Consider the following 27014-nt stretch of genomic DNA (forward strand, 5'->3'; position numbering starts at 1 on the left):
AAACAGCTATTCGCCAAAAAAAGGTACGGAACCCCTCAGAAAATTTGTGGGAAAATATTCCTTGTCGAAGGAGTAAACTTTTGCTTTTCTCAGATCATCAGGTCTTAATTCAGATACACAGAGTAACTGTACTGACATAATGCGGCCCTAAGAGTGCTTTATCGCCATCTTTGTTTTCTTGCGGTTTTAACCACGACCTTGCCCTGACGTACGCAGAAATTTTTGCATTGTAGTTTTATAATTTCATTAAAAAAAAATAAAGAGTGAGAAGCAAAAAGATACAGGTAAGATAGTTGCGTATTTTTCATTGAAAAAGAAAAGTCTTAGGCAGTTAGTATTTTTTTTGATTACCATAAAAACTGGTCTGTTCATGATTAATACTTTTATTTTTAAAAAGGTTACGTATTGATAGAATAAATATTATTTCGAAAAGGACGTCGATTATGTATATTTACGAATTAAATCAGAAGTAGATAGTGAATCACATCGTAATCAAAGGATCGGTTTGACTACAGAGGCCCACAAAAAATGGGTTGTGCAAGAGATCGTAATAAGGTATCTATTAGGATTTTTGGGCGCTGAACACGAATCTGACATCAGTTTTCCCGACCACTTATGGGATTTCCCCTAAGCGCAGAAAATTTCCTAATACATCAGCTTTTCTGGGTATAAATTATCCTTGGTATTTAGATAATCTGGAAAAAAATTAGGCAATATATTTGTATGTATTTTGATGCGAGAATACGAATATGAAACTAGTTTCCACCCAGAACATCGGGGTTTTCCCCTAGATGCGAAAATATCCCTAGAAAATCACTTTTTCGGGTATGAAATAAACCTCGTTATAAAAACGGCCTGAAAACAGGTCAAGACGTGATATAATAAAATTCTTGGGTTTCGAATACCAATCTAACATTAGTTTACTCGAAGCTCGTCAGTGATTTTCGCTATACGCCGAAATTTCTCTAGAAAATCAAATTTTTCGTGTATGAAATTGCCATTGTATTTTTAATCGTCTGTAAACAGCTTAGAGCATAATATCTTTACGTATTTTGGTGCGCTAAAAATACGAATTTGATATTACGTTACACTCATCCCGGCAGGGTTTTACACTATACGCGAGGGATTCCCTAGAAAATCATCTGTGTCGGGTATGAATTAACCCTTGTTACTTAAATGCTCTAGAAACGTGTCACAGCATGATATATGACATTAGTTGTCTCTCAAAGTATAATATCGTTATGTATTTTGGTGTTCTAAATACGAATCTGACATTTGCTTACCCTCATCCCATGAGGATTTTACACTAAAGGCAAAAAGACAACCCTCAGTGATCCGGAAGTATATAAAATCTCTTGTTCATGTCGCAAAGTCTATATTGGAAAAAGCGGGAGATCAGCGAGCCAACGTATAAAGGAACATGAGAGTAAAGTCAGGCTAAAAAATTTTACGCAATCAGCACTAGCTGAGCATTATACCGTAACGGGACATAACATTTTACTTGGCAAAACAACCGTCATCGCAAAAACACACTATCTTTTCAAGAAAACAGAGAAGCAATCGAAATCTGAAAAAACCCTAATAACATCAATAGGGCCCATGGATATAATACCAATCCGATTTCGCTTTCTGTCCTCCCGGATCTACAAAAAAAGACATGATTGGCCAATTAGGTTTGACCAGTATCCACCTTGGGGCGCTCTGAAGGATCACAGGCATTGTAGAGAGTATACATAAGAACAACATAACCTGATACCGTCGGCAAAATTCTGTCCATCGTATTATTTACCGAAATCAAACTGTATCATGGAATAGAACGAAGTCACGTAAAGGGGAATCCAAACAAAAGCCAAATATGCCCCAATTTTGCCATTTTAAAGGCACTAGGTCGACCCCAGCGTCTACTGAAAAGTTAAATGCAATTTGTCGCAACTTGCTCCATTAAAAACTTAAAAAAGAAAAGAGAGCATTAACCGGTTGTCGATAAATCTATTATAAGAAAACTTAAACATTTCCGAGAGCGGGCCTAACAGATTGATTCTGGAAAATGAACCGCGCAAAGGGAGCACTTAAAAAAATATGGCGAATAACTTTGACGGTAGTGCTCTTTCAAATCGATTATCATAATTAATTTTTATAATTCTTGCCGAAGTGATTCGCTGAAACCAAAGGATATACCTTTACTTTTGAGAAATTTTCTATTTTGGAAAATTCCATTGTTAATAAACGATCCAATTCTCTATTCTAATAAACAATAAGATTCGACTGGCACATCGGTGTCGATAAAAGTTAAAAACGAGAGTGACAGTTTACCGATCCGCGCTCGTACTTCCGGCAGTTTTGCTCTTTCCACGGGATTCCGGGTTGGCCTATGAGAACACGCTTTTAACTTCGACCGCGAACTTTTGAAACTGTTCTTAAATCCATAGGACAAAAAGAAACAGAGCTCTACTGGGTCAGTGTGTCTCTCTCTCTCTCTCTAACCTTTTGAGGACGAGAACGTCATTAATAATGGCGCTACACATGATCGTCACTTTATCCCGGATCAATTTATGATATAAGATACCTTTCTTATGCATTTTCTTAGAATGATAAAAAACCCTCAAACCCCCGTAGGTGACTGGTGGTAACTTGACTGCTCGCTTCGATTGGGTCAGCCCTAGCGGAAGAAATGGAAAAGGTTGGAAAGAAAGTATCGTTCCGATTCTTTCCGATTTCTATGTGAACTTTGCTTCCGCTTCTTTCCGAATGCTTTCTCTTTCCGAAGGTTTCCGACGCGTTTCCGAACATTTACCGAACATTTACCGAACTGACCCTCTGCGATTATTTCGATCTCAACCTTTCCGATTTCTTTCCAAAGAAATGTCACAGTTTCAATGTTGTATTAATGATACATATATTTTTTAAATAAATAAATATAATAAATAATAACATCTAATTGACTAATAAATGTATGAAATCGAAAAAGAACTTCATCTATTGAAATAAACAAATGTATAAATATAATAAATTATAAAAAGAAATATAAATAAATATAGTTAAATTATAAAGAAAGAAAGATTTTTCAACTAAAATGGTAGATCACCCACCAAATAAAAAAATGAATGTGTAACAAAGTAGTTTCACTTTCAACTGTAAGGTGTATTTTCAATGAAAAAAGATTAAACAAATTAATTTTCAATCAAACGGTCGTATAAAGATTTTTCAAAAACACATAAAAATAGGAAAATTTCGTAACTGCTTTAAGAAAGCCTTTTTAACTTCTACAATTCAAATATTGAATTTGCTGAACTATTATTTTTAATTACTGTATCTTCTTACTTGATGAAACTGCTTTTTTATATTGTAAAGAAATGTAAAAGCTATTTATGAAATGTAATTTGCCCTAAGCTGATATTCGATTGCACTGAACTCGATTTTGAGCCAAAGGTCATGTGTGCGACAGCTCGACGTTCGAAAAGAAACGGAAGTAAAGTTCCCGACGCGGTCTTTCTGAACATTGACTTTTCTTCCGGTAGGATTGTCGGTGTCGTTATCATAGCGATCAATATTTCAGATATGGAACAAAAATGGCGACTTCTCTCTATGCCGCTTTGCCAACCTTGATGTGATTACGTTTGAAGCACGCGCGATACCTAAAAGTTGACAATTGACTCTCTCTCTCTTTCATGGTCACTATATAAAAAAATAAGAGTGCTGCTGGCGAAAAGGACCCTCGCTCTTCTGACTCAATTTTGTTTATCACCGAAGAATTTATAAACCTAATACTTCTAGGATTTCGAAACCGGTAAGAATTCTTTATGCTACAGGTAAAAAACACTTCGTGATAACGAACGCATGGGTAGCGCAACTTGTGAGGCGCTAGTACACAATAACGATATAGAATGCACGTGTACTCTGTTGCGGAATGTCATTGTCAGAAGTGCGAGTGAAATGTGTGGCACTGCGGTTGTAGGAAGAATGTCTGGCGATGCGTGGTAGAATGACGAAAGACGCGCAGACATCCACGAAAAGAAACAAGCGTATCTAAGAAAGTTAAACATTCCAATCCTTAGCGTTGTGGAGAGAAATATGCTTGCAATTGATTTCAGAAGCAAAGAGAGGAAAGTAAAACTACTAGTGAAAGAAAGTAAAGATAAAATCAAAACAGAAGAAAATAAGAAAATGCAGAGACGGGAAGTAGTGAAGATAAGGAAGATATCCTTTCAAGCTTGCAATATCCAAAAATGTTGAGATCTCCATTGGAAAAGCGTAGTTTTGTAGAAAAGGATAAAAATAGTAAGGGGAATGAAGGAGATGCATAGGAAACTAAAGATTCAATGAGAGAGGAAAGTCTGAAAGAAATTCGCGAAATTATGATAGAGGTATTTAGAATTTATGAAAAAAAGCAGTAGAACAGGGTAGAGGAAATAAGGAAAGAAATTAGGCGGGAAATGACTAAACTGAGCAAAAAAATAAGGAATTGGAAAGAAGTCAGGGAAAAGTTAAAGAAGATGACTCAGACACTGGAAAAAAAACTACAAAAGCAGGAACATAGTAATAAAAATGTAGAGGAAATGCAAGGTCAGATACAGAAAATAGAAAGCTCGAACCTGGAGTTTGAAGGGGTCGAGAGTGGGAATACGGAGAAGGAAAGACTGAGAAACATAGAACAAAGAATAGAAAGGAAAGAGAAGGATGAAAAAAAAGAGACATAGTGATAAAGGGTATAAGAATAGAGGTACTAAAAAGGATTTATGCTAAGGTAGGGATAGAGGAAGTTCAAAGCTTACGAAGGGAACAGCGAAGAAGGGAGAGAATGGCACTGGTGAAACGAAAAAAATAGTAACATAAGAAGGAAGTGATGTCAAAGAAGTGGATGTTATAAGAAAGCTCGGAGAGAATAGAGGATGATTTGACATGGGTAGAAAGGAAGATGCAGTATAAGTTAAGGAAAATAGCGCAAGAGGAAAGAAAAAGGGAAGAAGAACATGTGTTAAGTATGGGAGAATACAGATAGACGGAGTATGGTGGGATTGCGGTGAAGAAAGGCAAGAGAGTAAGAAATGAGGTCCCTGGAAAGTAGGAGAGGAAGGAACGGGAGATAGGAAAATAATAAATATTAGGAAGGAAAAAGAGAAGAGAAACGAATGTAGGGAAGAATGGAGGATATGTTACTGGAATATAGTAGGATTAGGCGGAAAGGATAGAGAGTTTATGAGAAATTTGACACAGTGGAATGTATTAATAATGATGGCGACGTGGCTAGATGGAAAGAGATGGGAAAGAGTAAGGGGAAGGTTACCAATTGGTTACAAATGGCAAGCTCAGAATGCAAAGAGGAAGAATAAAAAGAGCAGAGCAATGGGAGGAATAGTGATGGGAGAAAGGAACGAATGTATAACAGGGCAAGATAAGAAAGAGATGAATGAACGAAAACAAGGATTAATAATAAAAGAGGTAAAGATGGGAGGAGATAATTGTAAGGTATTGGGGGTTTATGTGAACCGTGATATGTAGGAGAAAGCAGAGGAGATGATAGGGGAAGAAGGAAATAGGAAGAAGAGGGAGGAAGAAAATCTAAAGATAAGGTACTGAGTGGGGAGGGAAAGAAATGTTTGAAGAGCTTGGAGAAATTAGGATGGTTCATCTTAAACGGAAATATAGATGGGGATGAGGAGGGAGAATATGCACGTTCAGGAGGAGAAAGAGGTACGGTAATTGATTATGAGATAGTGGATGATAAGGTAAGAGAGGAGGTCAAGAAACTAGAGGTAACAGATTATATTGATTCGGATCACTTTCCCTTAATAGCGACAACAGAGGAAGAAAAAAGTAATATCAATATAGAAAAAAAAAACAAAGTGGATGGCATGAGAATTGTAAAGAGAAAAACGTCAGAAAGGAAGATGCATGAAAGAGCTTATGCTCTTGTGGCGGACCAGGTTTTTCGGGACATCTGACAAAAGACAGGTGGCTGCTAGATATGTTACATACAAGAGGGGAGGGACTCTTCCAAGGAGCCTCTCTCAATCCGAAACTTTGCTACATTTCCCTTTTGCTTCTATCTGTTCTAAGCTGAGACAATAGCTCTGGATACCTATGTGGTCCAATTGGATTGAACTTCAGACTAGATAAGGATGCCTGCGTCCACCTAAACAAAGGAAGATGACGATCAAAATTTTTAACTCATAGGTAAAAATGGCCCTTAAAAAAAGGTATCGCCAAATTGTCAGAAATATTTGGGCTTCTGAATTATCGGGGAAAAATAAGATCTAGATGACCAATGTGCTGGCCTTCCTATACTGCTCTATACGTTTGGTGAATTAAAATGGAACGTCGAAGATCTAAAGCAACTTGACTGAAGCACACGCAAGAGAATGACAATATATTGGAATCATCCTAGATCTTTAGTATCTGAAATAGTCTAGAGTGTCAGCAAGAGCCATCTTTAGCACTTCTTTTGTGTAGATGTATGCTTGTCTCACCATATTTTATACGCCCAGGGGGAACTGGATTCCGTTGTGGAGAATGACGATTGTAAGCTCTACTGGCATTTCTCATTCTCCGCCACTCAACGAATCAGTTCTACAAAGCCTGATATTCTCCTCCAAGATCTGAAGACGAAGATAATTTACGTGATAAAATTCTCGGCACCAGCTGATGGTAATATCACGGTAAAGGAGGAAGAAAACGGGCTGAATATCAAGCACTTCTTTTCGAGTTTAGCTGGCTGTACTAAGGCTACAATGTCTATCTTGTAGTTCTCATAATCGACTGCCTTACATATGTAAAAGCTTTATTTCTCGGAAAACTCAACAAGATCCCGACTTGCCAGTGTTAGGCGCTGTCAATCGCAAAACCGAGTGCAAAAGGCTGCTCTTCTGGGTAAACGCTATACCTCTAACTGCATACTGCTGCATAAGGTCATCCATAGCTAGAGACCAGACTCCAAGGGACAGTGTTTTACGACTCCTTCTCGCGTAAATTTCCCACTCTTTCTTACCTTCCAGGATATTTCCTACAACTTCTCACGAAATAATAATAGTTAAGATACTTCTGATGTCCTTCACCTTAGCTATAAGATTTCTTAGTCTGACGTTCTTTATGTTAGGGCACTCTGCAACAAACTTCGTCCTGAAGTTGAATGTGTGGCGTAACGAATTTATATTTTAGTGCACAGGATTTTTATGTATACATAGCGATTCACTTGCGAACTAGAGATTGGCCAGCAAGAATTCGCGCTCGAATTTCTGGAAACGCGGAAAACGGGTTGTCACGTGTTATTATATAACTTAGATCAATGGTGAGTGACCAGAAGAGTGGGAAGGTGCTGCCTTTCGAAACATGTTAATAATTGAATTAGAGTAGTATCGTTAAATGCGCAAAATCTTCGCATCAAATTGACAACAATTATAAACGCCTTTAACCACGTTTGCGCGGAGCAATGTTATCTACATAAGGTATATAGAAATTAATTCCTGAAAATGTTTTTGTTGTAATTTTGTTTGTTTTTGAATAAACCGTTAGAGAAATTCAAAATTTGTATGTTTTCAGCGTGGTTTTTTATTTTTAATAACACAAGACTCGAAAAATGACGCTTGTAAGTGATCTCACACGCTAGAAGTTTCCTGAAAGTTTAAAGAAAGGGCACAATGTTATAATCTTTTGAAATACCAGCTCAACAATCCTCGATCTAACGGAATCTTCAGACTGTCCAATCATTTTTCTTTCGCTGCGCACTCCAAGATCTATTCATCATAAGGGCGACTCGCCAACAAAGCGAGAAGTAAAAGCGTTTAATAGTCATCTACATTATTTTTAATTCGCATTTCTGAGTTCGCCACTTTATACTCGTTCGATCATTTTTTAAATGTCTTTTACACCTGTGAGTTATAAAATCTTTTAATTGATATGATTCGTATCCAGATTTGAGTGATGCGTGTGTATGTGTGAATACCGAATATAATTTGAAAAGTTGTGTTAACATTTTTTATTGAAATTCGCATGATTCATTTATAATACAAATATCGATGATCTTAATGTTTTTGTGTCTCATTTCTCTTTCTAATAACGAATCTTTTGGTTCGTTTGCCTTTTCTCTCAATTGCGTCTTTTGTTTTCGAAATTGTTCTCTTTATATTTAATTTGATTTTAAAATTATGGTAGTATTAACATCAGTCAGCTCGACATGTGTTTTAAACGTTGGTCAAACATATTTAAAAAATTTTAAGTTTGAATTAAAACGAACAATAATCAATTTTTTTTGTTTAAAATCCTTTGACGCTTTTAGTTTCAAACTTCTCAATTTCAGAATAGAGAGGCAGTCATTCCTTTTTCATTGTAGTATTCCACTTGATGGTCTTTCACGGTATTTCCGTTGAGATGTTTGACTCTTAATAGCTAGCGCGTTTCAAAATATTTAAAAGACTCCATGATTTCCATTTCTCAAATTGCTGCATGGTTCCAAATCAAAGAAAACAAGAGGAAGCAATAACCCTGAAATGGAGCTGGAAAACATCACAGTTTCAGATGACTAGTGTGCATCATGCGTTGGCAGGGTGTTTTCAGAAGATCATCGAACACTCAGATGTCTAAAAAACCAGACGCGAAAAATCAATCTGAATGTCTACCGATAGCCTAATTTCCAATCATTTATAAATGCCTCACAGCTATCATTGCAGATAAGGTATATTCTCGTTGCCAAGAGACATCCGGACAGTAAGAATCTAGAACCATGTTCGCTATTTAGCTGACGCAAGCTCTTAAACGTTAAAGAAACTTTCAGATGGCATACATTGTCTACAGGAAAACGTTTTCTTCTGTACTAAATGTCTGTTTATTTGAAGTCTTGAAAATTTACAAAATCTCCCCACGTATCGTCGACTTTCTAAGTCGTGCGATGATCTAGTGAATAGGGTGTAATCTAATATTTGGCTGAAAAAGGACGTCCTGTAGCCAAAAAAGAAAAGATTCGTCATCGCGATTCGGGACAGAGTTGTCAGCACCAGAAATTATCGCTTTAAACCCAGCACTCTTAACACAATAGATTCCTTTCTATAGGTACATTCCACTTCCCGTTTTAGAAAACGAAGATAAGTTCTCATCGCAATGCGAGAGACAAAAAGGTGGAAGAGTCTACATCATCGACATTGCTTGTCCACTTGACCGCTACGTCTACTGATTGTAATATTCGACCTTTATTCCGCTAATACGAGTCTTCGCTCATTATTACGTATCCTCATATTCTTATTCGCATTTTCCAAAGAAAAATTTCTTGCGATTAGTTTTAAAATTAATTTCTTTTCATCGTTTTTGTGTTCTTCGTAAGTGAATAATTCGTGTGTAACTTTCCAAAATTCGGCGTTGCCGTCTAAAAATGAATCTTTTTTCGCATGTTTTATTATTTACAATTTTTTAACGATTCCTTTCCAGTTTTTTTGTATGCCAACGTTTTTTTAAACGGAAATATATAAATTCCTACCCGCTTTTTTCTAAAATATATATTAGTTTCAAGTACAATTTCAACAAACAAATTATTTAACCTGTAGAAAAAATGTTGTTTCCCAAAATTGATTCAAATTTTAAATTATATCTAAATTATATCTTATATTAAATTAAAAATCTGTAACGATTCGTTTTGCTCCACCTGCGTGTTGTCCCCCCGGACGCTTCAGTTTTGCCAGGTTTCAGAGTTGGAGCAGGCTTTACAAGAAAACGAACAGCGGTTGAGATATTATTTAGAGAAAAATGAGTATATTTGCCTGTAAGTGTACATGACTAATTATGAACTAAATGTGCGTGCCGGGTAATTGTGTATGCGTGTGGTTGTGTAGGGTTGATGAAGTGTGTCATTGCCATTTTTAAGTGTGATTGTTGTGTGTTCAGAGTGTACAATATAGTGTGCGTGTTTGGAATGTGTATCGGTGGAATGGAAGAGAGAAAATGATCAACGGTGGATATAAAAGTAACGAAAGATAATACAGGAAGTCGGTTTGCAGAACGTCGTGAACGCGTCGTCCGTCGTAAAGTCAGGTCAGGTACAAAAGAGGAGGTTAGCTTGGTCCCCACTGCCCCGTAGGCGGGAGATCGTCCAGAGGTCGCCCTCATTGGGTAGGTACGAGTACCGCAGGTGGGCCGGTCAGGGGCGCCTGATGCCGACTTACCTTGACCTCGATGGGCGGCCACAGGTGCACTTGTTGACCGCCGAGCGGATCAGCTACGGAAAGAGGACGGAATGGCGCTATGAGACGAGGAGGGTTATCTGGTCGTCTACTGGGAGTGTAAAACGGCCAGAGGAGCTGCACTGGGTGAGAGATCCCCGAGGATACTCGTTTCACCGTACCCAGCGAACTGCCATTTTTGTGTCGCGCAGCCAGCTATATTGCCCGTGTTTGCGCGTCGCCTCGGCGCTCTAGCTAGCGGTGAGTGGAAGAGAACGCGTCACATTAGCCCGGTGTTCACGTGCACATGCGGACTATTTGAGGGTACATTATATCTTCCACCATTTGGGAGAGTGAAATTTCGGATGACAAAACACATTTTCTTTAATACAATAATTGTTAAACAAAAAAAGTTAATCATAATTTTACTCTAATCACGTCATCCTCGACGACCATGTGGCGCACCGCGCTGGTTGGGTCGAAACGGATCCTGCACCTCAGGTTCCGGTGTCGTACGCGGAAGCAGAGTGATCCGTGAAACACCTGGTAGACTGTTCCGTCTGGGAACGTCACTCTGTATTGCGACACCGTGGGGCCTCCCGTGCTTGGTTCTTCTCTGGCACCGACTTCCTGTATTATCTTTCGTTACTTTTATATCCACCGTTGATCATTTTCTCTCTTCCGTTCCACCGATGCACATTCCAAACACGCACACTATATTGTACACTCTGAACATACAACAATCACACTTAAAAATGGCAACGACACACTTCATCAACCCTACACAACCACACGCATAAACAATTACACGGCACGCACATTTAGTTCATAATTAGTCATGTACACTTATAGGCAAATTTACTCATTTTTCTCTAAATAATATCTCAACCGCTGTTCGTTTTCTTGTAAAGTCTGCTCCAACTCTGAAACCTGGCAAGACTGAAGCGTCCGGCGGGACAACACGCAGGTGGAGCAAAACGAATCGTTACAGATTTTTTATGTATGCATGTACACTAGGAAAAAAGATATAATTCAAATTTTGAATCAATTTTAGGTAACAAAATTTTTTCTGTAGGTGAAGAGCGATGTAGGGTGAACACGGGCGATGAAGCCAAGATTCTGAAGAGCAGCTGGTCGTTATCTCTAGAAGATGAGGAATCGATGGGGCGGAAGACCTGGATAGCGTCGTGGTAGCGTGCTTCGTTTGAACACAGAGGGCTTAGGAAACACGATCTGGTGGGTAACGATAAACTCGGTAGCGATCTCCGTCAGGTAGCTATTTGAGAGAATTGTCTTCTGGATGATTAGTATGTGGGATCGGGCTCCAGAAAGTGATATTTTCCCCACTTGTAGTTTTAGGCACACAGGGATGTACGAGGGTGGGGTGCGGTTATAACTTTGCAATAGTACTTCACGCTTTCTTCTTCAGTTTCCCTCAAGCCACCAAAGTGTGGAGGGATTCCTGGTCTTATCGCTCTAAATAATTTCTAGATAACCTCGAAGGCTGCTATGAATTCTTTACTTGTATACTCAGAAACTACCTCGATGCGGATGGTAACGAACTCATGCTTTGAGATGATGTATGAGCGTATTGGCGAGTGCATTCAACGCAGATTTTGATGCATCGATTTATTAAAGGTCGTGCGCATACCATCCAAAGTGTTTCTCCTAATACACGCGCAATCAATTGTTGAAGTGTGCTTCAATGAGCATGACCTACAATCAGCGTACTGAGTGTATGGTCTATAAATAAATGGGTTGCTTTTCAGTGTATGATTAGGATATATGCTTAGGACGACCATCTACAAATTAGCCCATAAACATCCACGAATGAATTAAATTGCTTGATAACGCTCCATTTTGAACGAAGTTTGTCCTTTCTCAACATATTTACCCCTTTTCCTAATACCTCATTCAGAATAAATATGCTACAAAATGCGAGACTCATAAATTAAATTTGAATAATCTTCAACTATTATCTGTAGTTCCTCTGGTAAAGTCTAATACAATTTAGCACTAGATTTATGGAGGGCTCGCTTATTTTCATATTTTATAAATTTCGAATGGAAAGCTGTTACCTCTTAAGTGGTTTTGACCAACTGGAAAACTTCCCAGATAACGTCCGTTTTTTAACAGAGTCTGATTTCTCTGATATATAGGAATTTAGGATGACCGTGTAAACATGCTTTAATTCCCGTAATTATGGATAAGCCCTATCCTTTTCAGGTAGATCAAAACCACCAGGCTAATTTTCAGGAGATGGACCAACCAGTTTGGGCCATTTCACTAAAGTGTATTTGACGTTATCCCAGTCAGAGAAATCCCACGTGATGCGCAATTCTTAGGCTCATCAGCAGTAGGCACATGATACCAACTGAATCATGTATATTAACTAATATGCCAACCACTTCATAGCCTATATCAGATGAGTTTACGGGGCATCCTTCCTATTTTCGAGAAATGTTCATCCATGTAGATGATGTTAGGCTTTGAATTACATAACTGTGTTTATAATTATAACTTTATTTATAATTCAAGTGACCGCTTCAAGGTTTGTAATTGTGAAAAGTGCGCGCAACTACTCAGGTCAAAAATATTACGATTTTTTATTAGATGTAGGTGGCCAACAGACGCCATATAAAGAAAAAAATATTCTATGCTCAGGGATATTAAACAGTATATTAGGTCGAAGAATCTAACCATGCATAAAGTTAATATCGCAGTGCGTACAAAAGCGATGTCCAACTCGAGGTTAAAATCTCCATTCCAAAGTTTCAACGAAAATTTCCACTCCTGCACCAGCAACTGCAAAAATCGCGCGCATCAAGAGAGGGGTAAATCTTTTGATGATGATTTTTATGATTTCAGTGGCCAACAACGTCACCGCAAAGAAATTATGCGACTCAAAAATCATTTTTATTTTGTAAAAATCAATGTTAAAATATGTTTATGAATGGCTTTTCTTCAAAAGTTACATGTCAACAGAACAATTTTGTTCTACAAAAAATTTCATTTTATTAAAAGATATAACTCTTGTTCCAAACTTTTTTACAAAAAATTAGAAATTATTTAAAAAAGTAGTTAACTAATGAAAAAAATATTACTTTTTCAAACAAAATTTTCGACAAATAAATCATTATCATAATAAGTGAAACCTTTTCTAAACAATTAAATTATAAAACATTTTAGAAAAATATTTTAAATTTTGTTTGAAAGTAATGTATTCAAAATAATAGTTTAATGATGAAGCCTTTCGGTTGCGGTGTTTTTTGTTGCTTTTGTAGTTTTTTGGCTATTAAAAAAGGGGAAGAAAGGTGAATTTGTGAAATTCTGGTGAGTAGAATGATAGGGGTGAGAGGTTTAGTGAGATATAAGGGTGTAAATATTAGTATGAATGAGGTGACAGAAGTGAAAGAAAAGGGCTGATTTTGAGGTTAGGTTGGATATTGCTTTGCGTTATGAAAGGTTAGTCGGGGTGGTTGGTGAAAGTGACGTTTCACGTAGTCTGCACGCAGCGCGGCAAAAGGGTGTTGTAAGCGATCATAACAGGTCGGAAGAGGAAATGCGGGGATTTTAAGTCCTTGGTGATAAGGCGGGTATGGAGGCAGACTGTAAAAGTGGTGGTAATGAGCGATACAAGACGACGGTTAGGAGTAAGGGAATCAGGGCAACTACGTTGAGTCGTCTGAAAACAATATGTGACAAGGAGCGAGGGAATCGCTAGTGGAGGGGAAACATCGTCAGAAGGAAAAGGGAAGAAGGGTATGAAGATTTATAGGGGGTGAAAATGGTAAGTAAATCATAAAAAGAAAAACGCCCTAAACAGAGACGGGAGAGGGAAACTTGCTAATCAAGATTCAAGAAATGTTTACGAGATTTAGAAAAATTAATAAGAAATGAAAAGAGCGGGAAGAATTATGGAAAGGCGAAAAAGAGAAAGTTGCGGAATAATGGAAAGTATAGAAAATCATCAAAGGTAACATGATAAAAATAGGGAAAGAGAGATGAATGTAATAGAAGAGAGGCGGATTAAATTAGAAGTAAACACTATGCACAAAAGGACTGAGGGAATAATTAGCTAGCTCGCGACGGAAGGTATGGTAAGCTTGCATGTAGATGATGAGAGGCTACGTAGGAGATTAACACAGACTTAAAGACGAATAGAAGGAGAGCAGAGATCAAAGAGGAAAAAGTATGTAATGATCAAGGGACGGGTAGTGAAACGAGAGAGTAAGAGGTTAAGAATCTAATGAGAAATATAGGAGCACAAGTGAGGAGTCAAGGGGCAAAGAGAGTAGGGGAAATGAATGGCGGGAGGGAAGGTGTTTCTGGTGACATTATGGTGTGAGTAGGATAGCTTTGAAATAATAGGTAAGAAGAAGAAAGAATGAAGGAAAGTTAGCAGGGTAATAATAGCGAGACATAGAATTTAAGTAAACAGAAAGATATAAATTTGGGACGAAGAAATAAAAAACTTGGCTGAATTATAGTTCTGAGCCTATGGTTTGGTGAATTAATATAGCCTCCCTAAACTAATTCACCAAACCATACGTTTATTTATCAGCCGGTTTTCGATGCTCAGGGGCTTGAAGTATTCACTTTTTCAGGTGCTTTTTCACCTCCACGTCAGTAACTTTAGTTTGATTTAAGATTATCATAACATGTTTTTCCATAATATTTTTTTCGAAAAACTTTTTAACGACATTCTCTCCAATGACCACAACCAAACCAGTATCCGGTTATGAGCATTTTTTTTGTGTTCACCATGTCCAAAGTTTGTAATCATAAAGTTTGGAATCGAGTTTAGAATTCGAGTTGTAGTACTTTGCATATCATTTTTAGTTTGATGCATGGGTTGTATTTCATGTATATTTCCTAAACTGTTATCAGATCTTTTGTAAATTAATACGTCTAAGAAAGGCAGTTTTCCGTTTTGTTCTATTTTCATGGTGAACTGGATATTAGGATGGAATCGATTGATGAAATCTAAAAATTTATTTAGTTCTTCTCGTCCATGTCGCCAGATGACAGAAGTCTCATCAACGTAACAAGAATACCGGCATTTATAAAAGTAGTTTATCATCCGTTATTTGGGACAACTTCCTACTGGCTTCTGTTTTGGTTAGGAAACTATCGGGATTAAGTTGGTTATTACCATCGAACATTGTTTCCGAACTAAAAATTATTTATCCTAAGTCTCCGTTATCCAATCGACGTCTTGTGGACGAAGTTGTGCTATGAGTTCTTTCCGTTTCGGACGAGCTTCTTTTACTCTCTTTTAATTTCCTTATTTGTGAGTGATTTTTTTTTTAAATTTCTGCGTATTTTAAATTTACGTATTTGTCGAACACTAACTTAGCTCACACTAACACTGCGCAAGCACGCACGAAAACCCGGAAAACACTCGGCACTTAAAGGAGATGGCGAGATCCTATAATCTGAACACGTGGTAAATTTTGATCGGCTTGATAATAAACAATCGTTATTCCTAGATAGCCCGTGCGACCATTGAGTTTACCAAAACAAAAACTTTATACCTGTTCTCTCTCTACGCTTTCTCCTTTCTGTGAATTCTTGCTCATATGGGTGAAGAAGTTCTCTTCCTCAGAGCTCGACACGACTAAAGCGGTCCTATTCAACAGTTTTCGGTCAGAACAGTGCTCCTACAGAAGGTGAAAATAAGAGTGACAGGCCAAAGTGTTCGCGGTACATATGAATATCTAAATTTATAATTCAATGTTAGCAGACTAATCAGAGCCGTCGCCGGGATAAATAAAGAATTTTAAGAAAGAATAAAAACATGTGGGAAAGAATAGGAGAACAGGAAAAAAGTAAAATAATAAGATAAAAGACCGTGCGTGTTTCCGGGTGGTGTTCTAAGACGGTGACACTTGTTATAACATTTCACGTAGAATTCTACTTCTTCTGAAATTACAATTTCTTAGGACGAGGCAGTTTTAAGTGACGGGCACTAAAAATGTATACCCTTTCACAATAGATATTACAAATAGTACATACATGGCCACTGCAGTAATCACACGTCCATTGTACGCGTATAGTTCGTCCTCTCTTTACTCTAACAAGACTCAATTTCGCTACAACTTTAGTATAAGCAAACATTGCTTTCGTACGTAAATACAAAGAAGTGAGATGTTGGAGTGACGGAAGGGCAGGAAAAGCCTCGAGAGAATCAGTACGAGATAGTCTACTAATGTCAGTTACCATGAGATAATTATGAAAATGTTTCAGGATTATTTATTTCTTATTCGACGGATTGGCTGAATTAAGTGCAGGCTGAAGACCTGTAGCCTTTAATTATACTCCGGATAGGTAGAGACAAAACTGGGCATCGCATAAAGTTTATTAAGGCAAATTTTTGGCAGTTTATGCTATGGCATAGCAAAAACCTTCTCCATCTATAACAGGGACGCTCTAAGACACAGACCACAGACCTGTTTCGCATATAAGAGGATTGTTTCAGTAGCTAACTAAGATTCTTTAAATTTTGGTACTGATGCCCATTTTTGGCAATGTTTCAAAAGAGTTCATGATTCGCGGGTGAAAAAGTGGCCCTAAAGTCAACGAAAAACGCGTATACCTTCCCTCTACGCCTCGATAAATGAAAAAATACAACTGAACATGAGGTAAAGACCTGATTTACATAACCTCTTTCAGTAGCAAGAGAGTTAACATTGTTTAAAAATAGAATTAAATAGAATTCGATTGTTAGTTTTTTTGCATATATTTATTTATTGATATTTTGGATACATGTACTTTACTTAATTAATCCATACTACCATGTAAAGCAAATTTTTCTCACTTGTTTCATTATTTAGAAGTGGCTGATCGTTAATGTTATATGAGTTCAGGTTTGATTTCCTTAAATCACTTGGATTGAAGTCGAGTAAGGAGATTTGAATTTTGTCATGTTGCAACGGTTTCTTTTCCACTTCAGGATACCGTCTCTACATTTCGAGCCAAGACATTCCTGATGATAGCTATAGAGTATGTCATGCACATCCCGAACATCTAAGATACATACTATCTGGTTTATAGACAAATCGAGCTAGTTGTCGTGAATAATAAGTGCCGCAAATACCGGAAATTCATATTCTCGACAATTGCTGATGTTATGCACTCGAGGCCTGACATTGCTCTTTTTGATTTCGAGAACCGAACCACGTTTTTTATCGCATTTTCAACACAAGCTGAAAAAAAACATTATAATCAAGGAGAATGAAAAGAAACAGAGGTATAGGGACCTTATAAGGGAGTTGCAATGGTTATACCCGGAATATTTGGTTAATAACATCGTATTGAGTCTATGGCAGACTGTAAACACCTATCTCACGGGCGTGAGAGGTATTACAGCGGAAACGTTGCCGCAATTTCACTGGGAGCGAGAAAATTCTGTAGAATGGTACCCGCTTCCGGTGAAATCCCGCGGTTGTCCCTATGACAAACATTGATATATATATATAAATTCTGAATTTGATTTGTTTTGTTAGTTCTTTAATTTCTTGATCAAATTTAACTTCAATTTCGACCCACTCAAGACTTCAAGATTCAACGAAAAGATCTGAAGACGCGTAAAATTTTTGCATTATTTCTTTTATAGTATGCCATCGAGAAGATGTTTGTCCCGGTTCTGGGCTTCAGAAGTATCTTCGGAATACATTCCAATTGTTAGCCAAAAATTTCCATAACTTTTCCTGCATGAGGCAGTATTTTATTACCTGAAAAAGGCATGTGCCATGGATATAAACTTAAATTATACAGTTCTGTTGTTTTGAAGACAACCTCGCTGAAAAGGAGTGGGGGAATATTTCAACTTTAAACTTGCGGATTTTTTAAGTTCCGTTGTTTCCTTTGAAAATTAAATGACATTCGGTATACAGCGTTTGATCGAGGAACAGTGATTATATTTTGCTTCAGCTGATAGTCCTTTGATGTCATATTTGATATGAGGGTCTAAATGAGTTGTCTTTGCGATCTTCGAAAATTCGTTTAATAATGTGACCAATAAGGGACTGAATCTAAACAATGCTTCCCTCTTCCGTTTTACGAATATTTTAAGGATAAAATTCTTTTTTTTATATACGTGTGTAAGAAATGCGTTTCCGATTTATGTTCTTGTACTGTTCGCAAGATTCCCAGAAATGCTTTGTGTACTTCAGAAGCATTATATCTTGAAAAAATGCTCCCTTTGGAGCCTTCGAAGAGTATAATCTACCTATTCTGTATCGTATTTAATAACAATGGCTTTTCTTGATGCAAGGTATTGAACTCTTTGTACTCTTCTTTAGATTCAATTTCTCCAGCTCTAGAAAGTGTGAATTTGGTTTTTTTAAAGGAAAATTTTTTGCTCGCTTATTCTCCACTTTTCACACTTCCCACTGCAGTGGTTCATTTTTCGCAGGTCGTCAAGGTATACGCTCCAGAGGAGAGTGATCTGAGTACGAAAAGTAGGTATACTCTTTCGCTATGGGCTTCACCCGAACAAAATAAAGTTCTTTATCGGTATTATTTAGTAGCAGTGTTGTGTTTTCTTTGGTACCGATGGCTCTTCGCAAACGCGTAGATTGCGAGATTGTGAATTTAATGCAAGCAGGAAACATTCGGCGATCTAATAGCCCTTATACAAATCCTCTAGTTATTATTACAAAGAAAAATGGTGATATACGAGTATGTCTCTGTTTGTATGCGAAAAATTTAAACAATATATTAATTGATAATCACGAATGTTTAGAGACCATGGACTGAATTTTCCAAAGTTGCGCAGATACAAAAATAATGTCGACAGTCGATTTGGTAATGAGTTTCTGGTAGATTCCTCTCCACCCGGAATCCTGCAAGTACACCACTTTTCTCTTTGAGGGAAAATGCTTTGAATTCTGCATAATAACCATTCGATCTGAAAACCAGCACTGCTGCACTCGTTAGGAGATTGGATTTCGCCCTTAGAGGAATTGGGGATTTCGTGATGAATTTCGTTGACGATCTTTTATGCGTATCAAAGGATATAAATCAACATCTCATGCACCTGGTCAAACTTTTTCAAGCTTAAGAAGAGCACAACTTAATCATAAACTTCGAGAAATCTAACTTCTTCCGATAAGAAGTTAAATTTCTCGGATACATCCTCACTCCACAGGGTATTGTACCTGACCCTGATAAGGTCAGACCCATTAAGGAATACCCTCGTCTAATAAATTTTTCTATGAAATTTTCAAAGGACCACGCAAAAGAAATCGTCACCGTATTAGAGCTTCTAAAAAAGGGGTGATATGGAATTGGACATCCGATAAGGAAACCGCTTTCATAAGTACTAAGGATTTGTTCTATTCGTACATACTTCTTTACCACCCAGATTTAACTAAGCCGTTCTATCTACAAACTGATGCAAGCGACGTAGCTTTAGGTGCTATTCTTTATCAGGTAGATAGGGATGGCAGCAATCAACCAATTTATCATGCAAGTAAAAATCTGAAAGGACCAGAGATTAACTATTTTACTACAGACGAAGAGCTGTTAGCCATCGTAGGGCGTTAATGAAATTTAGTTCATTTATTCACGGTACTCGTTTCACAATTAAAATGAACCATAGGGTGTTTAACTTTCTGCAAACTTACAGATTAATCGGTTCCAGATTGACACACTGAATTTCAGCAAATCCAGGATTACACCTTTAATGTGGAGTATTACGAGGGAAAATTCAACTTGGTAGCTGATGCATTAAGTCGTATCCCGTATAATGCGGATGATGAAATCTCCGACTTAAATCAGGAAAGCGTCTTCTGGTATCATTTGGCAAAAAGACCATCCTACTACCTCTGCAAAGTTCTTGAAAATTTCTCAAAAGAGCAAAAAGAGGATCCCACCCTGCAACTAAAATTTCGCAATGTTTAGAAACAGAGTTCGGAGAGATACATAACCCAGGATAACTTACTGTACTTTGTAGACACACAAAAGAAGAATCTATGTTTAACCGCTACCAGCGTAAAATACATGACAGACGAATGCCATGATTTATATGGCCACATAGGTGCTCTAAAATGTTTCCGCATGCTCAGCGAAAGTTTCTATTATGCCAAATTAGCAAGAACGACCCGTCAGAGAATCTCAAGTTGCTCCTCATGTCAACTTAACAAAGTAGCTAATCAGACATGTTTCTCCGAGATGAGAAACGTGACCCCTTCTAAACCTGGTGAATTATTCTCTATTGACTTTAATGGTCGATTACCAGCAACAAGGGGGGGTTTTCAATATTTCTTATCAACGATTGATATTTGTAGTAAATTGGCCGAATTATACCCAATGAGGAGGGCCAAAACTTAAAATGCTCTAGCAAAGATACGGGAAGATTATCTACCATCTAACTATGGGAAACCAGACAAAATTACCTGCGATCACGGAACACAATTTACCTCGAAAAATTGGATAGAGGCCTTTAAACAAGAAAATATCCAACTCATTTTACTCATCCAGACGTCATCCACAGGGTAATATGGTACAACGGATACACCGTGAGTTGTCACGATTTTTCCGCTCACTTCTTCAGGGAAAACATAACTCGTGGCGGAAATGGGTGAAAATCATCAAGGCCTGTGTGAACGACACCCACCATGACACCACGGAGTTCATATCTATTGAGATCCATTGTAAAACCCGACCTTCCCGAATTTGGGGAAAATGATAGAAGATCCCCTCTAAGCCCCCAGATATCCCATACGACCGTAAGATTGAATTAGTCGACGAACGTATTCTCCGTAAAGGCAAAAAAAGAGCCGAGAGATTAAAAAAAAAAAATTCATAAGCTAATACAATTAAAACAAGGAGATCTTGTCCGTATTGAGCTTCTTAACCAATCCGACAAGGACAGAACAAAATAGCGAAATTCATTCAGATTTATGAAAGTCCCTTTTCTATGAAAAAAATCATACAACCTAGAACATTTATCCTCCAGGATCCAATTACCCTCGAGGATAAGGGTCAATACCATTCTCAGGACTTACAACTATATGTATATGTAGAGAGGAGGAAGCCAGGGCTCCTACCAAAGTCTGAGCACAAGTATTACCTTTTTTTAGATGTAAGTTTATTGAAATTGTATATGCATGCAAAGTTAACTTCAATTTTGACCCACTCAAGACTTCAAGATACAACGAAAAGATCTGAAGACGCGTGAAATTTGTGCATTTTTTCTTTTATAGTATGCCATCGAGAAGATGTTTGTCCCGGTTCTGAGCCTCAGAAGCATCTTCGGAATACATTCCAATTGGTAGCCAAAAATTTCCATAACTTTTCCTGCATGAGGCAGTATTTTATTACCTGAAAAAGGCATGTGACATGGATATAAACTTAAATTATACAGTTCTGTTGTTTTGAAGACAGCCTCGCTGAAAAGGAGTGGGGCAATATTTTAACTTTAAACTTGCGGGTTTTTTCAGTTCCGTTGTTTCCTTTGAAAATTAAATAACAATCGGTATACAGTGTTTGATCGAGGAACAGTGATTATATTTTGCTTCAGCTGATAGTCCTTTGATGTCATATTTGATTTGAGGGTCTAAATGAGTTGTCTTTGCGATCTTCGAAAATTCGTTTAATAATGTGACCAATAAGGGACTGAATCTAAACAATGCTTACCTCTTCCATTTTACGAATATTTTAAGGATACAATTCTTTTCTTTTTATATACGTGCGTAAGAAATGCGTTTCCGATTTATGTTCTTCTACTGTTCGCAAGATTCCCAGAAATGCTTCGTGTACTTCAGAAGCATTATATCTTGAAAAAATGCTCCCTTTGGAGCCTTCTAAGAGTAAAATCTACCTATTCTGTATCGTCTTTAATAGCAATGGCTTTTCTTGATGCATGGTATTGAGCTCTTTGTGCTCTTCTTTACATATTTAAATTCTCCAACTCTAGAAATTGTGAATTTGGTTTTTTAAATGAAAATTTTTTGCTTGCTTATTCTCCACTTTTCACAGTCCCCACTGACGTGGTTAATTTATACGCAAGCGATTATAATTATGATTGTACTAAAATTTAGTGAAGAACAAAATTCTTTGAGAAAAAGACTCACTATGACCTTATTGTCTGATAATTTTTGTGAATATACGTATTTTTGTGTTAAGAAGTAATGAATCTTAAGATTTTGTTTATAAAAATGTTAATAATAATGATATAGATAAATTTTATATCAATCCTGTTGTTAAATTATTACAATTAAGGTTGCGCTGTGAACACTTATATTTTGTTTCAGACCATTTTTTTGAAAGAGCCATCTAGATTTTTTACGTCAAAATGGGACGGGGAATTGGCTGTTAGGCAAGAATTTCCAGATGCTACAATTATTCGACCTTCTGACGTTTATGGTCAAGAAGATCGTTTTTTGATGCTCTATCAAAGTAAATGGAGACATCATTTGTTGTAAGTAAATTTTATCAGCTACTGTCCCAGAAAAAATAATCAAGATGGCACTTTATTAGTTGAAAAATAATTCATTTATTTTAATTTAAAATTAATTATGATTGCAATATTCTCACGCAAGCATGTTATGATTGTAACAAATTGTTCAGTTAACTAAGCTTCATTAACCTAACTGAGATTGTACCAATTTTCGTATTTAATAATTTGATCAAAGCAGCAATCAAAGATAACCTTTAAGGTATTTGTCGGAAGGCTATCTCAGCCAAAAGTTTGGCCTGCCCGGATCCCTCCAGTGGCACGGTGATGCCTCAGGGACGCATCGAAACATTTGCTAGAGTACAGTCGAGATCTGTACCCACAACCTTACAGACTATGTAAGCAACGTTCTCAGAAGTAATCACGGTAACGTTGCACACAAAGCCTACCACGTTCTTCTGCATTGTTTCTATTTGTGTGGTACGGTGAAAGACGGAACCGGAGCGAAGGAAAGTGCAGTGTTGTCGCACTACCGCTTGCCAGTCGCTTGTGAACGAAAAATTACGTCAAATTTGTTATTTGGATTGGATTTTTCGCGAAAACTCTGCGGGTAAAATCATTCTTTATTTCCTTATAATTTTCATGATTAATGTTCTTTACTTTTAAATAGTTTTTCGTGCAATTGTATAATACCATTGGCTCCCTACAGTAGTTTATTTACTTGTACTTTTCTTTTTTCTGTGTAAGGTATAGGCCAAACGTGCAAAAAGTATTGAGTTTGATGTTAATCATTTCCGTTTCTAGACGGTCGATTCAATTTTAATTTTTCAGTTCGATAGATCTCGGTGCTCTTCTTATACTGGTTGAATTTTAGACATTTCTTTAATAAGTCATTTTTTCCGACAAATACTTTAAAGCGTTTCCAGTCAACAACGGCGCGCCTCGTGCAGCAAACTTCACACAATCGTTAGTTAATACCAACTTATCTCCCTCGCCATACAATATATTATTTTGAAACAACTGCGTGCGAAGTTATGCTTCTCGTGTCTGCGAGGCGTGAGCGAAGTGCCCGATTCTCAAATGTTATGTCAGAATGTATTCGCGTACTCCTAGCCGTGTGCGAATAAAATCGGCCAGTTATTCGCACACTTCAAACGATTTTGTTTCAAGAAATAGTTTGAAACACTCCTGAATTACCCACTCCACGCACTAGCATCAAAATATAATGTTTTTTAATCCAAACTAATAAATAAAATGTAACAATTCATTTATTGTTTTAATAGCGATATTGTAATCTTTTTAGGGTCATACCATACTAATTCTGAATATCTTCGAACAAATAAAATAAATGTCTCGTGTTCAAAGTAGAATTTGAACATTTTTACTACAAATCCAAATTATAAAATTGAAGTATTCATTTACAGAAATGGTGTTCCACTGTATAAAAAAGGAGAAGAAACTGAGAAGCAACCTGTGTGGGTCGGTGATGTGGCAGCTGGAGTAATAGCTGCCATAAAAGATTCCGAATCAATTGGTCGAACTTACCAGTTTGTGGGGTAAATATTTATTAAATCTGAGTGACATTCCTTGAAAACATATTAAAATGCTGGAAAAATTAATCCTGAGTGTGTACAACATATTTCTGTTAGAGTTTTTGTATTTGCTAATAGTGAAAACATTTTTTTAAGAGTTGTCATATTCTTCTGGTCCTTTATTGCAAAATACAGACGATGTTCTTCCGTTTCAGTTATTTTTGAAAGGTGCATCTGCGTGTTTCTTATTTATACTTAGTGGATTTTTTTTATAGAATTTCTCTACTCTCACCTTCCAGTTTTGTTCGAAAACCAGCAAAAATTTCGTCTAAATTTGAGCCAAATCGGTCAATAATTAAGGGTCGCGCAAAGATCTTGAAGTTCTCCATTGATTTAACATGTGAAAAAGTCTATTTTTTGTAAAGCTAATATATAAGGGCAATAATATGTTAAAAATAATTCCATCTTTTAGCATCTTCAGAATTTATCAAAGAATAAAAATCAGTCACAAATTTTGAGGCTGAATGACGTCAAGTCATTCTTATGTGTCCCCAAAAAAACCCACAAGTGTGAAATTTGAATATTACGTAATATTGCTGTTAATTCATGGTTTTTGAAAGTTTTTTCATATATTATGCTTTATTGGTAACGTGAGATTGCCTAGGTATTTTTAAGTAATTTTTAATTGTTTAAACAATTAATATTTTTTAAACATGGGTTTTTCTATGTAAGTCACAAAATAAAAGTATTTTCTACACGTTCAAGAATATGTGGGCGTCCGTATAAAAAGGGACCTCATATGATCGATCCTAGATTAGGAGATATTCGTGTTTTTCTAACAATCAAGGGTATCAAAATGTCACTCACCAATTTCAATAAAACTATGCTATGTTGTAGATAAAAAAATGCAAGATACGTAAATTTTCTTTCCTGCTGAAAAGCATTTTAAAGGGGTAAAAGGCAAGCCTAAAGTTAAACACCAAAATTAGTTTTTCCAACAGATCTCTGTTACTATGAAGATTTTGTTTAAACCAATTGGAGATTGTTTATTATCGAACGCCCATATTATGTACAGCATCTCGATCCTCCGGGGTTGTATTCCTTATTTTTATAATGGTAAACATGATTTTTTTTTCAAATTTTCGTTGCACAAAAATGAATAAACAATCAAATATTTACAAAAAATAATTTTATTACGAAAAAATCAAATTCTAAAGTTTTTACGAATGTGTCTTGTCTGAAATCACTTTTTGATGGCGTGCGTATTTTGTGTTCTAATCATGAAAAACTATATTAACAATAAAAAATCAGCCCGCTGCGTGCCCACTTTCTCATTACAACTTTCCTTTTTTAATTTCTCATCAGAGATGGTATTAGATTTGGGTAAAATTTTACTCCCTTGTTTTTGTCAAATGTCCACGTTTTATTACCCCCAAAATCCAAAAAATAGGTTTTTACGAAAGTGTATGTATGTGTGTATGTATGTATGTCAGGCTGTGGGCATAATAACTTTTGAATTCTATTTTTGTGAACTTTTTTTCTTCAAAATTTGAAAATGCTATGTGCGGTGTCTTATAGTACTTGAAAATTCGAACAATTTGTCCTGATTCGTTTTTTCGATAAAACCAAAATTTGCCAGAATTATAACATTTACAAAATTCCAAAAAACACACGAAAACAACATTTCAAGCCAAATAACGCACGATATGAAAAAAGTCTAGTGAAACAAAATTATTATTTTCGAATGCCCAAAACATTATCACAGCAACTTTAAAATTTTATTTGAAAAATCGAAAATTAAATTTTTGATAGCACACAAAATAATGGAAAATCAAAAATTGCGACACTAAGACCAACCACGGATCAACACCAAGGTTTCTCTTAAGCCTAAAGATCTGGCTGAAATGAATGATGAGCTTCGTGGACATTTTTGCGAAGAATCCGAACTTTGGGCTATCAATTATTGTCTGTATAATGCAACGAGAGCTTTGGCCGATGTGAACCGTAAAACAAAATCAACGGCTGATCATAAGACCAAAAGGAAAATGCATCAACTTGCCATAAAGATAGGCTGGGCAACACAGCACGCGTCCCGCATTCAGGGTGTGATTGACTACATCACATCTCGTAGGAAATTTACCGCCAAGGTTCGAAAGTTCGCGCGCGAACTCCGGACCCGGTATCACACACTTAACAAGTCAAAGCTGCTGACCATGAGGCACTTCGCCATTCCGACGGGTACTTTTTCGGCTCGTCGATAGAAGCGCTATACGACCCCTTTGCGCTGCATTTGGAGTTGTACCATGGACGAAGAACGAGCTCAAATTTCTCGATATCGTGACACGAAAGGTTATGCACATGGACAAAAGCATACATCTGAAGTCTTCTGTTCCGCGACACTACATCTCACGCCGTCAAGGTGCTTGCGGAATATTGAATCTTGAAAGTCTTCACGACAGGATTATCCTGGCTACAGCACATAGACTCGCAAATGGAAGATACCCTGTTCTGAAAATTTGTTTCTGTATAGAGCTGCTGAGAAAGAGAGGTATAGAGACTTTAGAAGGGAGTTGCAACGATTGTATCCGGAATATTCTGTTAAACTAATCTTCCTTATCATCAGCGCTCTTGGAGGTGCCAAGTTTTCACTGGTTAGTAGCCTGAAAAGCATCCCTGCGTGTGAACAATATGCTAAAACACTTGCGGGAAAAGTGCAGAAGGTGGTCGACCTTGGATCACACCTTGTTCTCAGGGTGCACGAAATTTTTGCCGGATCGTCGTATTGATTCCGTTACAGACTGTAACCACCTTTCTGTTCAGATTAGCACCCGCTCCCGGCGAAATCCTGCGGTTGTCCTTAAAACGAACTTTTAATTACACGCGCGCGCATAAACACACACACACACGCTCATATATAATTAAAAATTTGTCATA

At 37.0% G+C, this 27014-nt stretch overlaps 1 protein-coding gene across 2 annotated transcripts in view; it reads left to right on the top strand.

Annotated features, from left to right (window-relative positions):
• The window catches only part of LOC117172428 (NADH dehydrogenase [ubiquinone] 1 alpha subcomplex subunit 9, mitochondrial), a 227313-nt gene that overhangs the window by 107377 nt on the left and 92922 nt on the right, over positions 1 to 27014 (top strand). For both annotated transcript variants that reach the window (XM_033360350.1, XM_033360351.1), the window contains exons 4-5: positions 22406 to 22572; positions 23973 to 24104. In XM_033360350.1, coding sequence (XP_033216241.1) covers positions 22406 to 22572; positions 23973 to 24104 — 299 coding nt within the window. The remainder of the gene's footprint in view (positions 1 to 22405; positions 22573 to 23972; positions 24105 to 27014) is intronic.

The sequence above is a fragment of the Belonocnema kinseyi genome, chromosome 5 (genome assembly GCF_010883055.1).
Source record: "Belonocnema kinseyi isolate 2016_QV_RU_SX_M_011 chromosome 5, B_treatae_v1, whole genome shotgun sequence".
NCBI lineage: Eukaryota > Metazoa > Arthropoda > Insecta > Hymenoptera > Cynipidae > Belonocnema > Belonocnema kinseyi.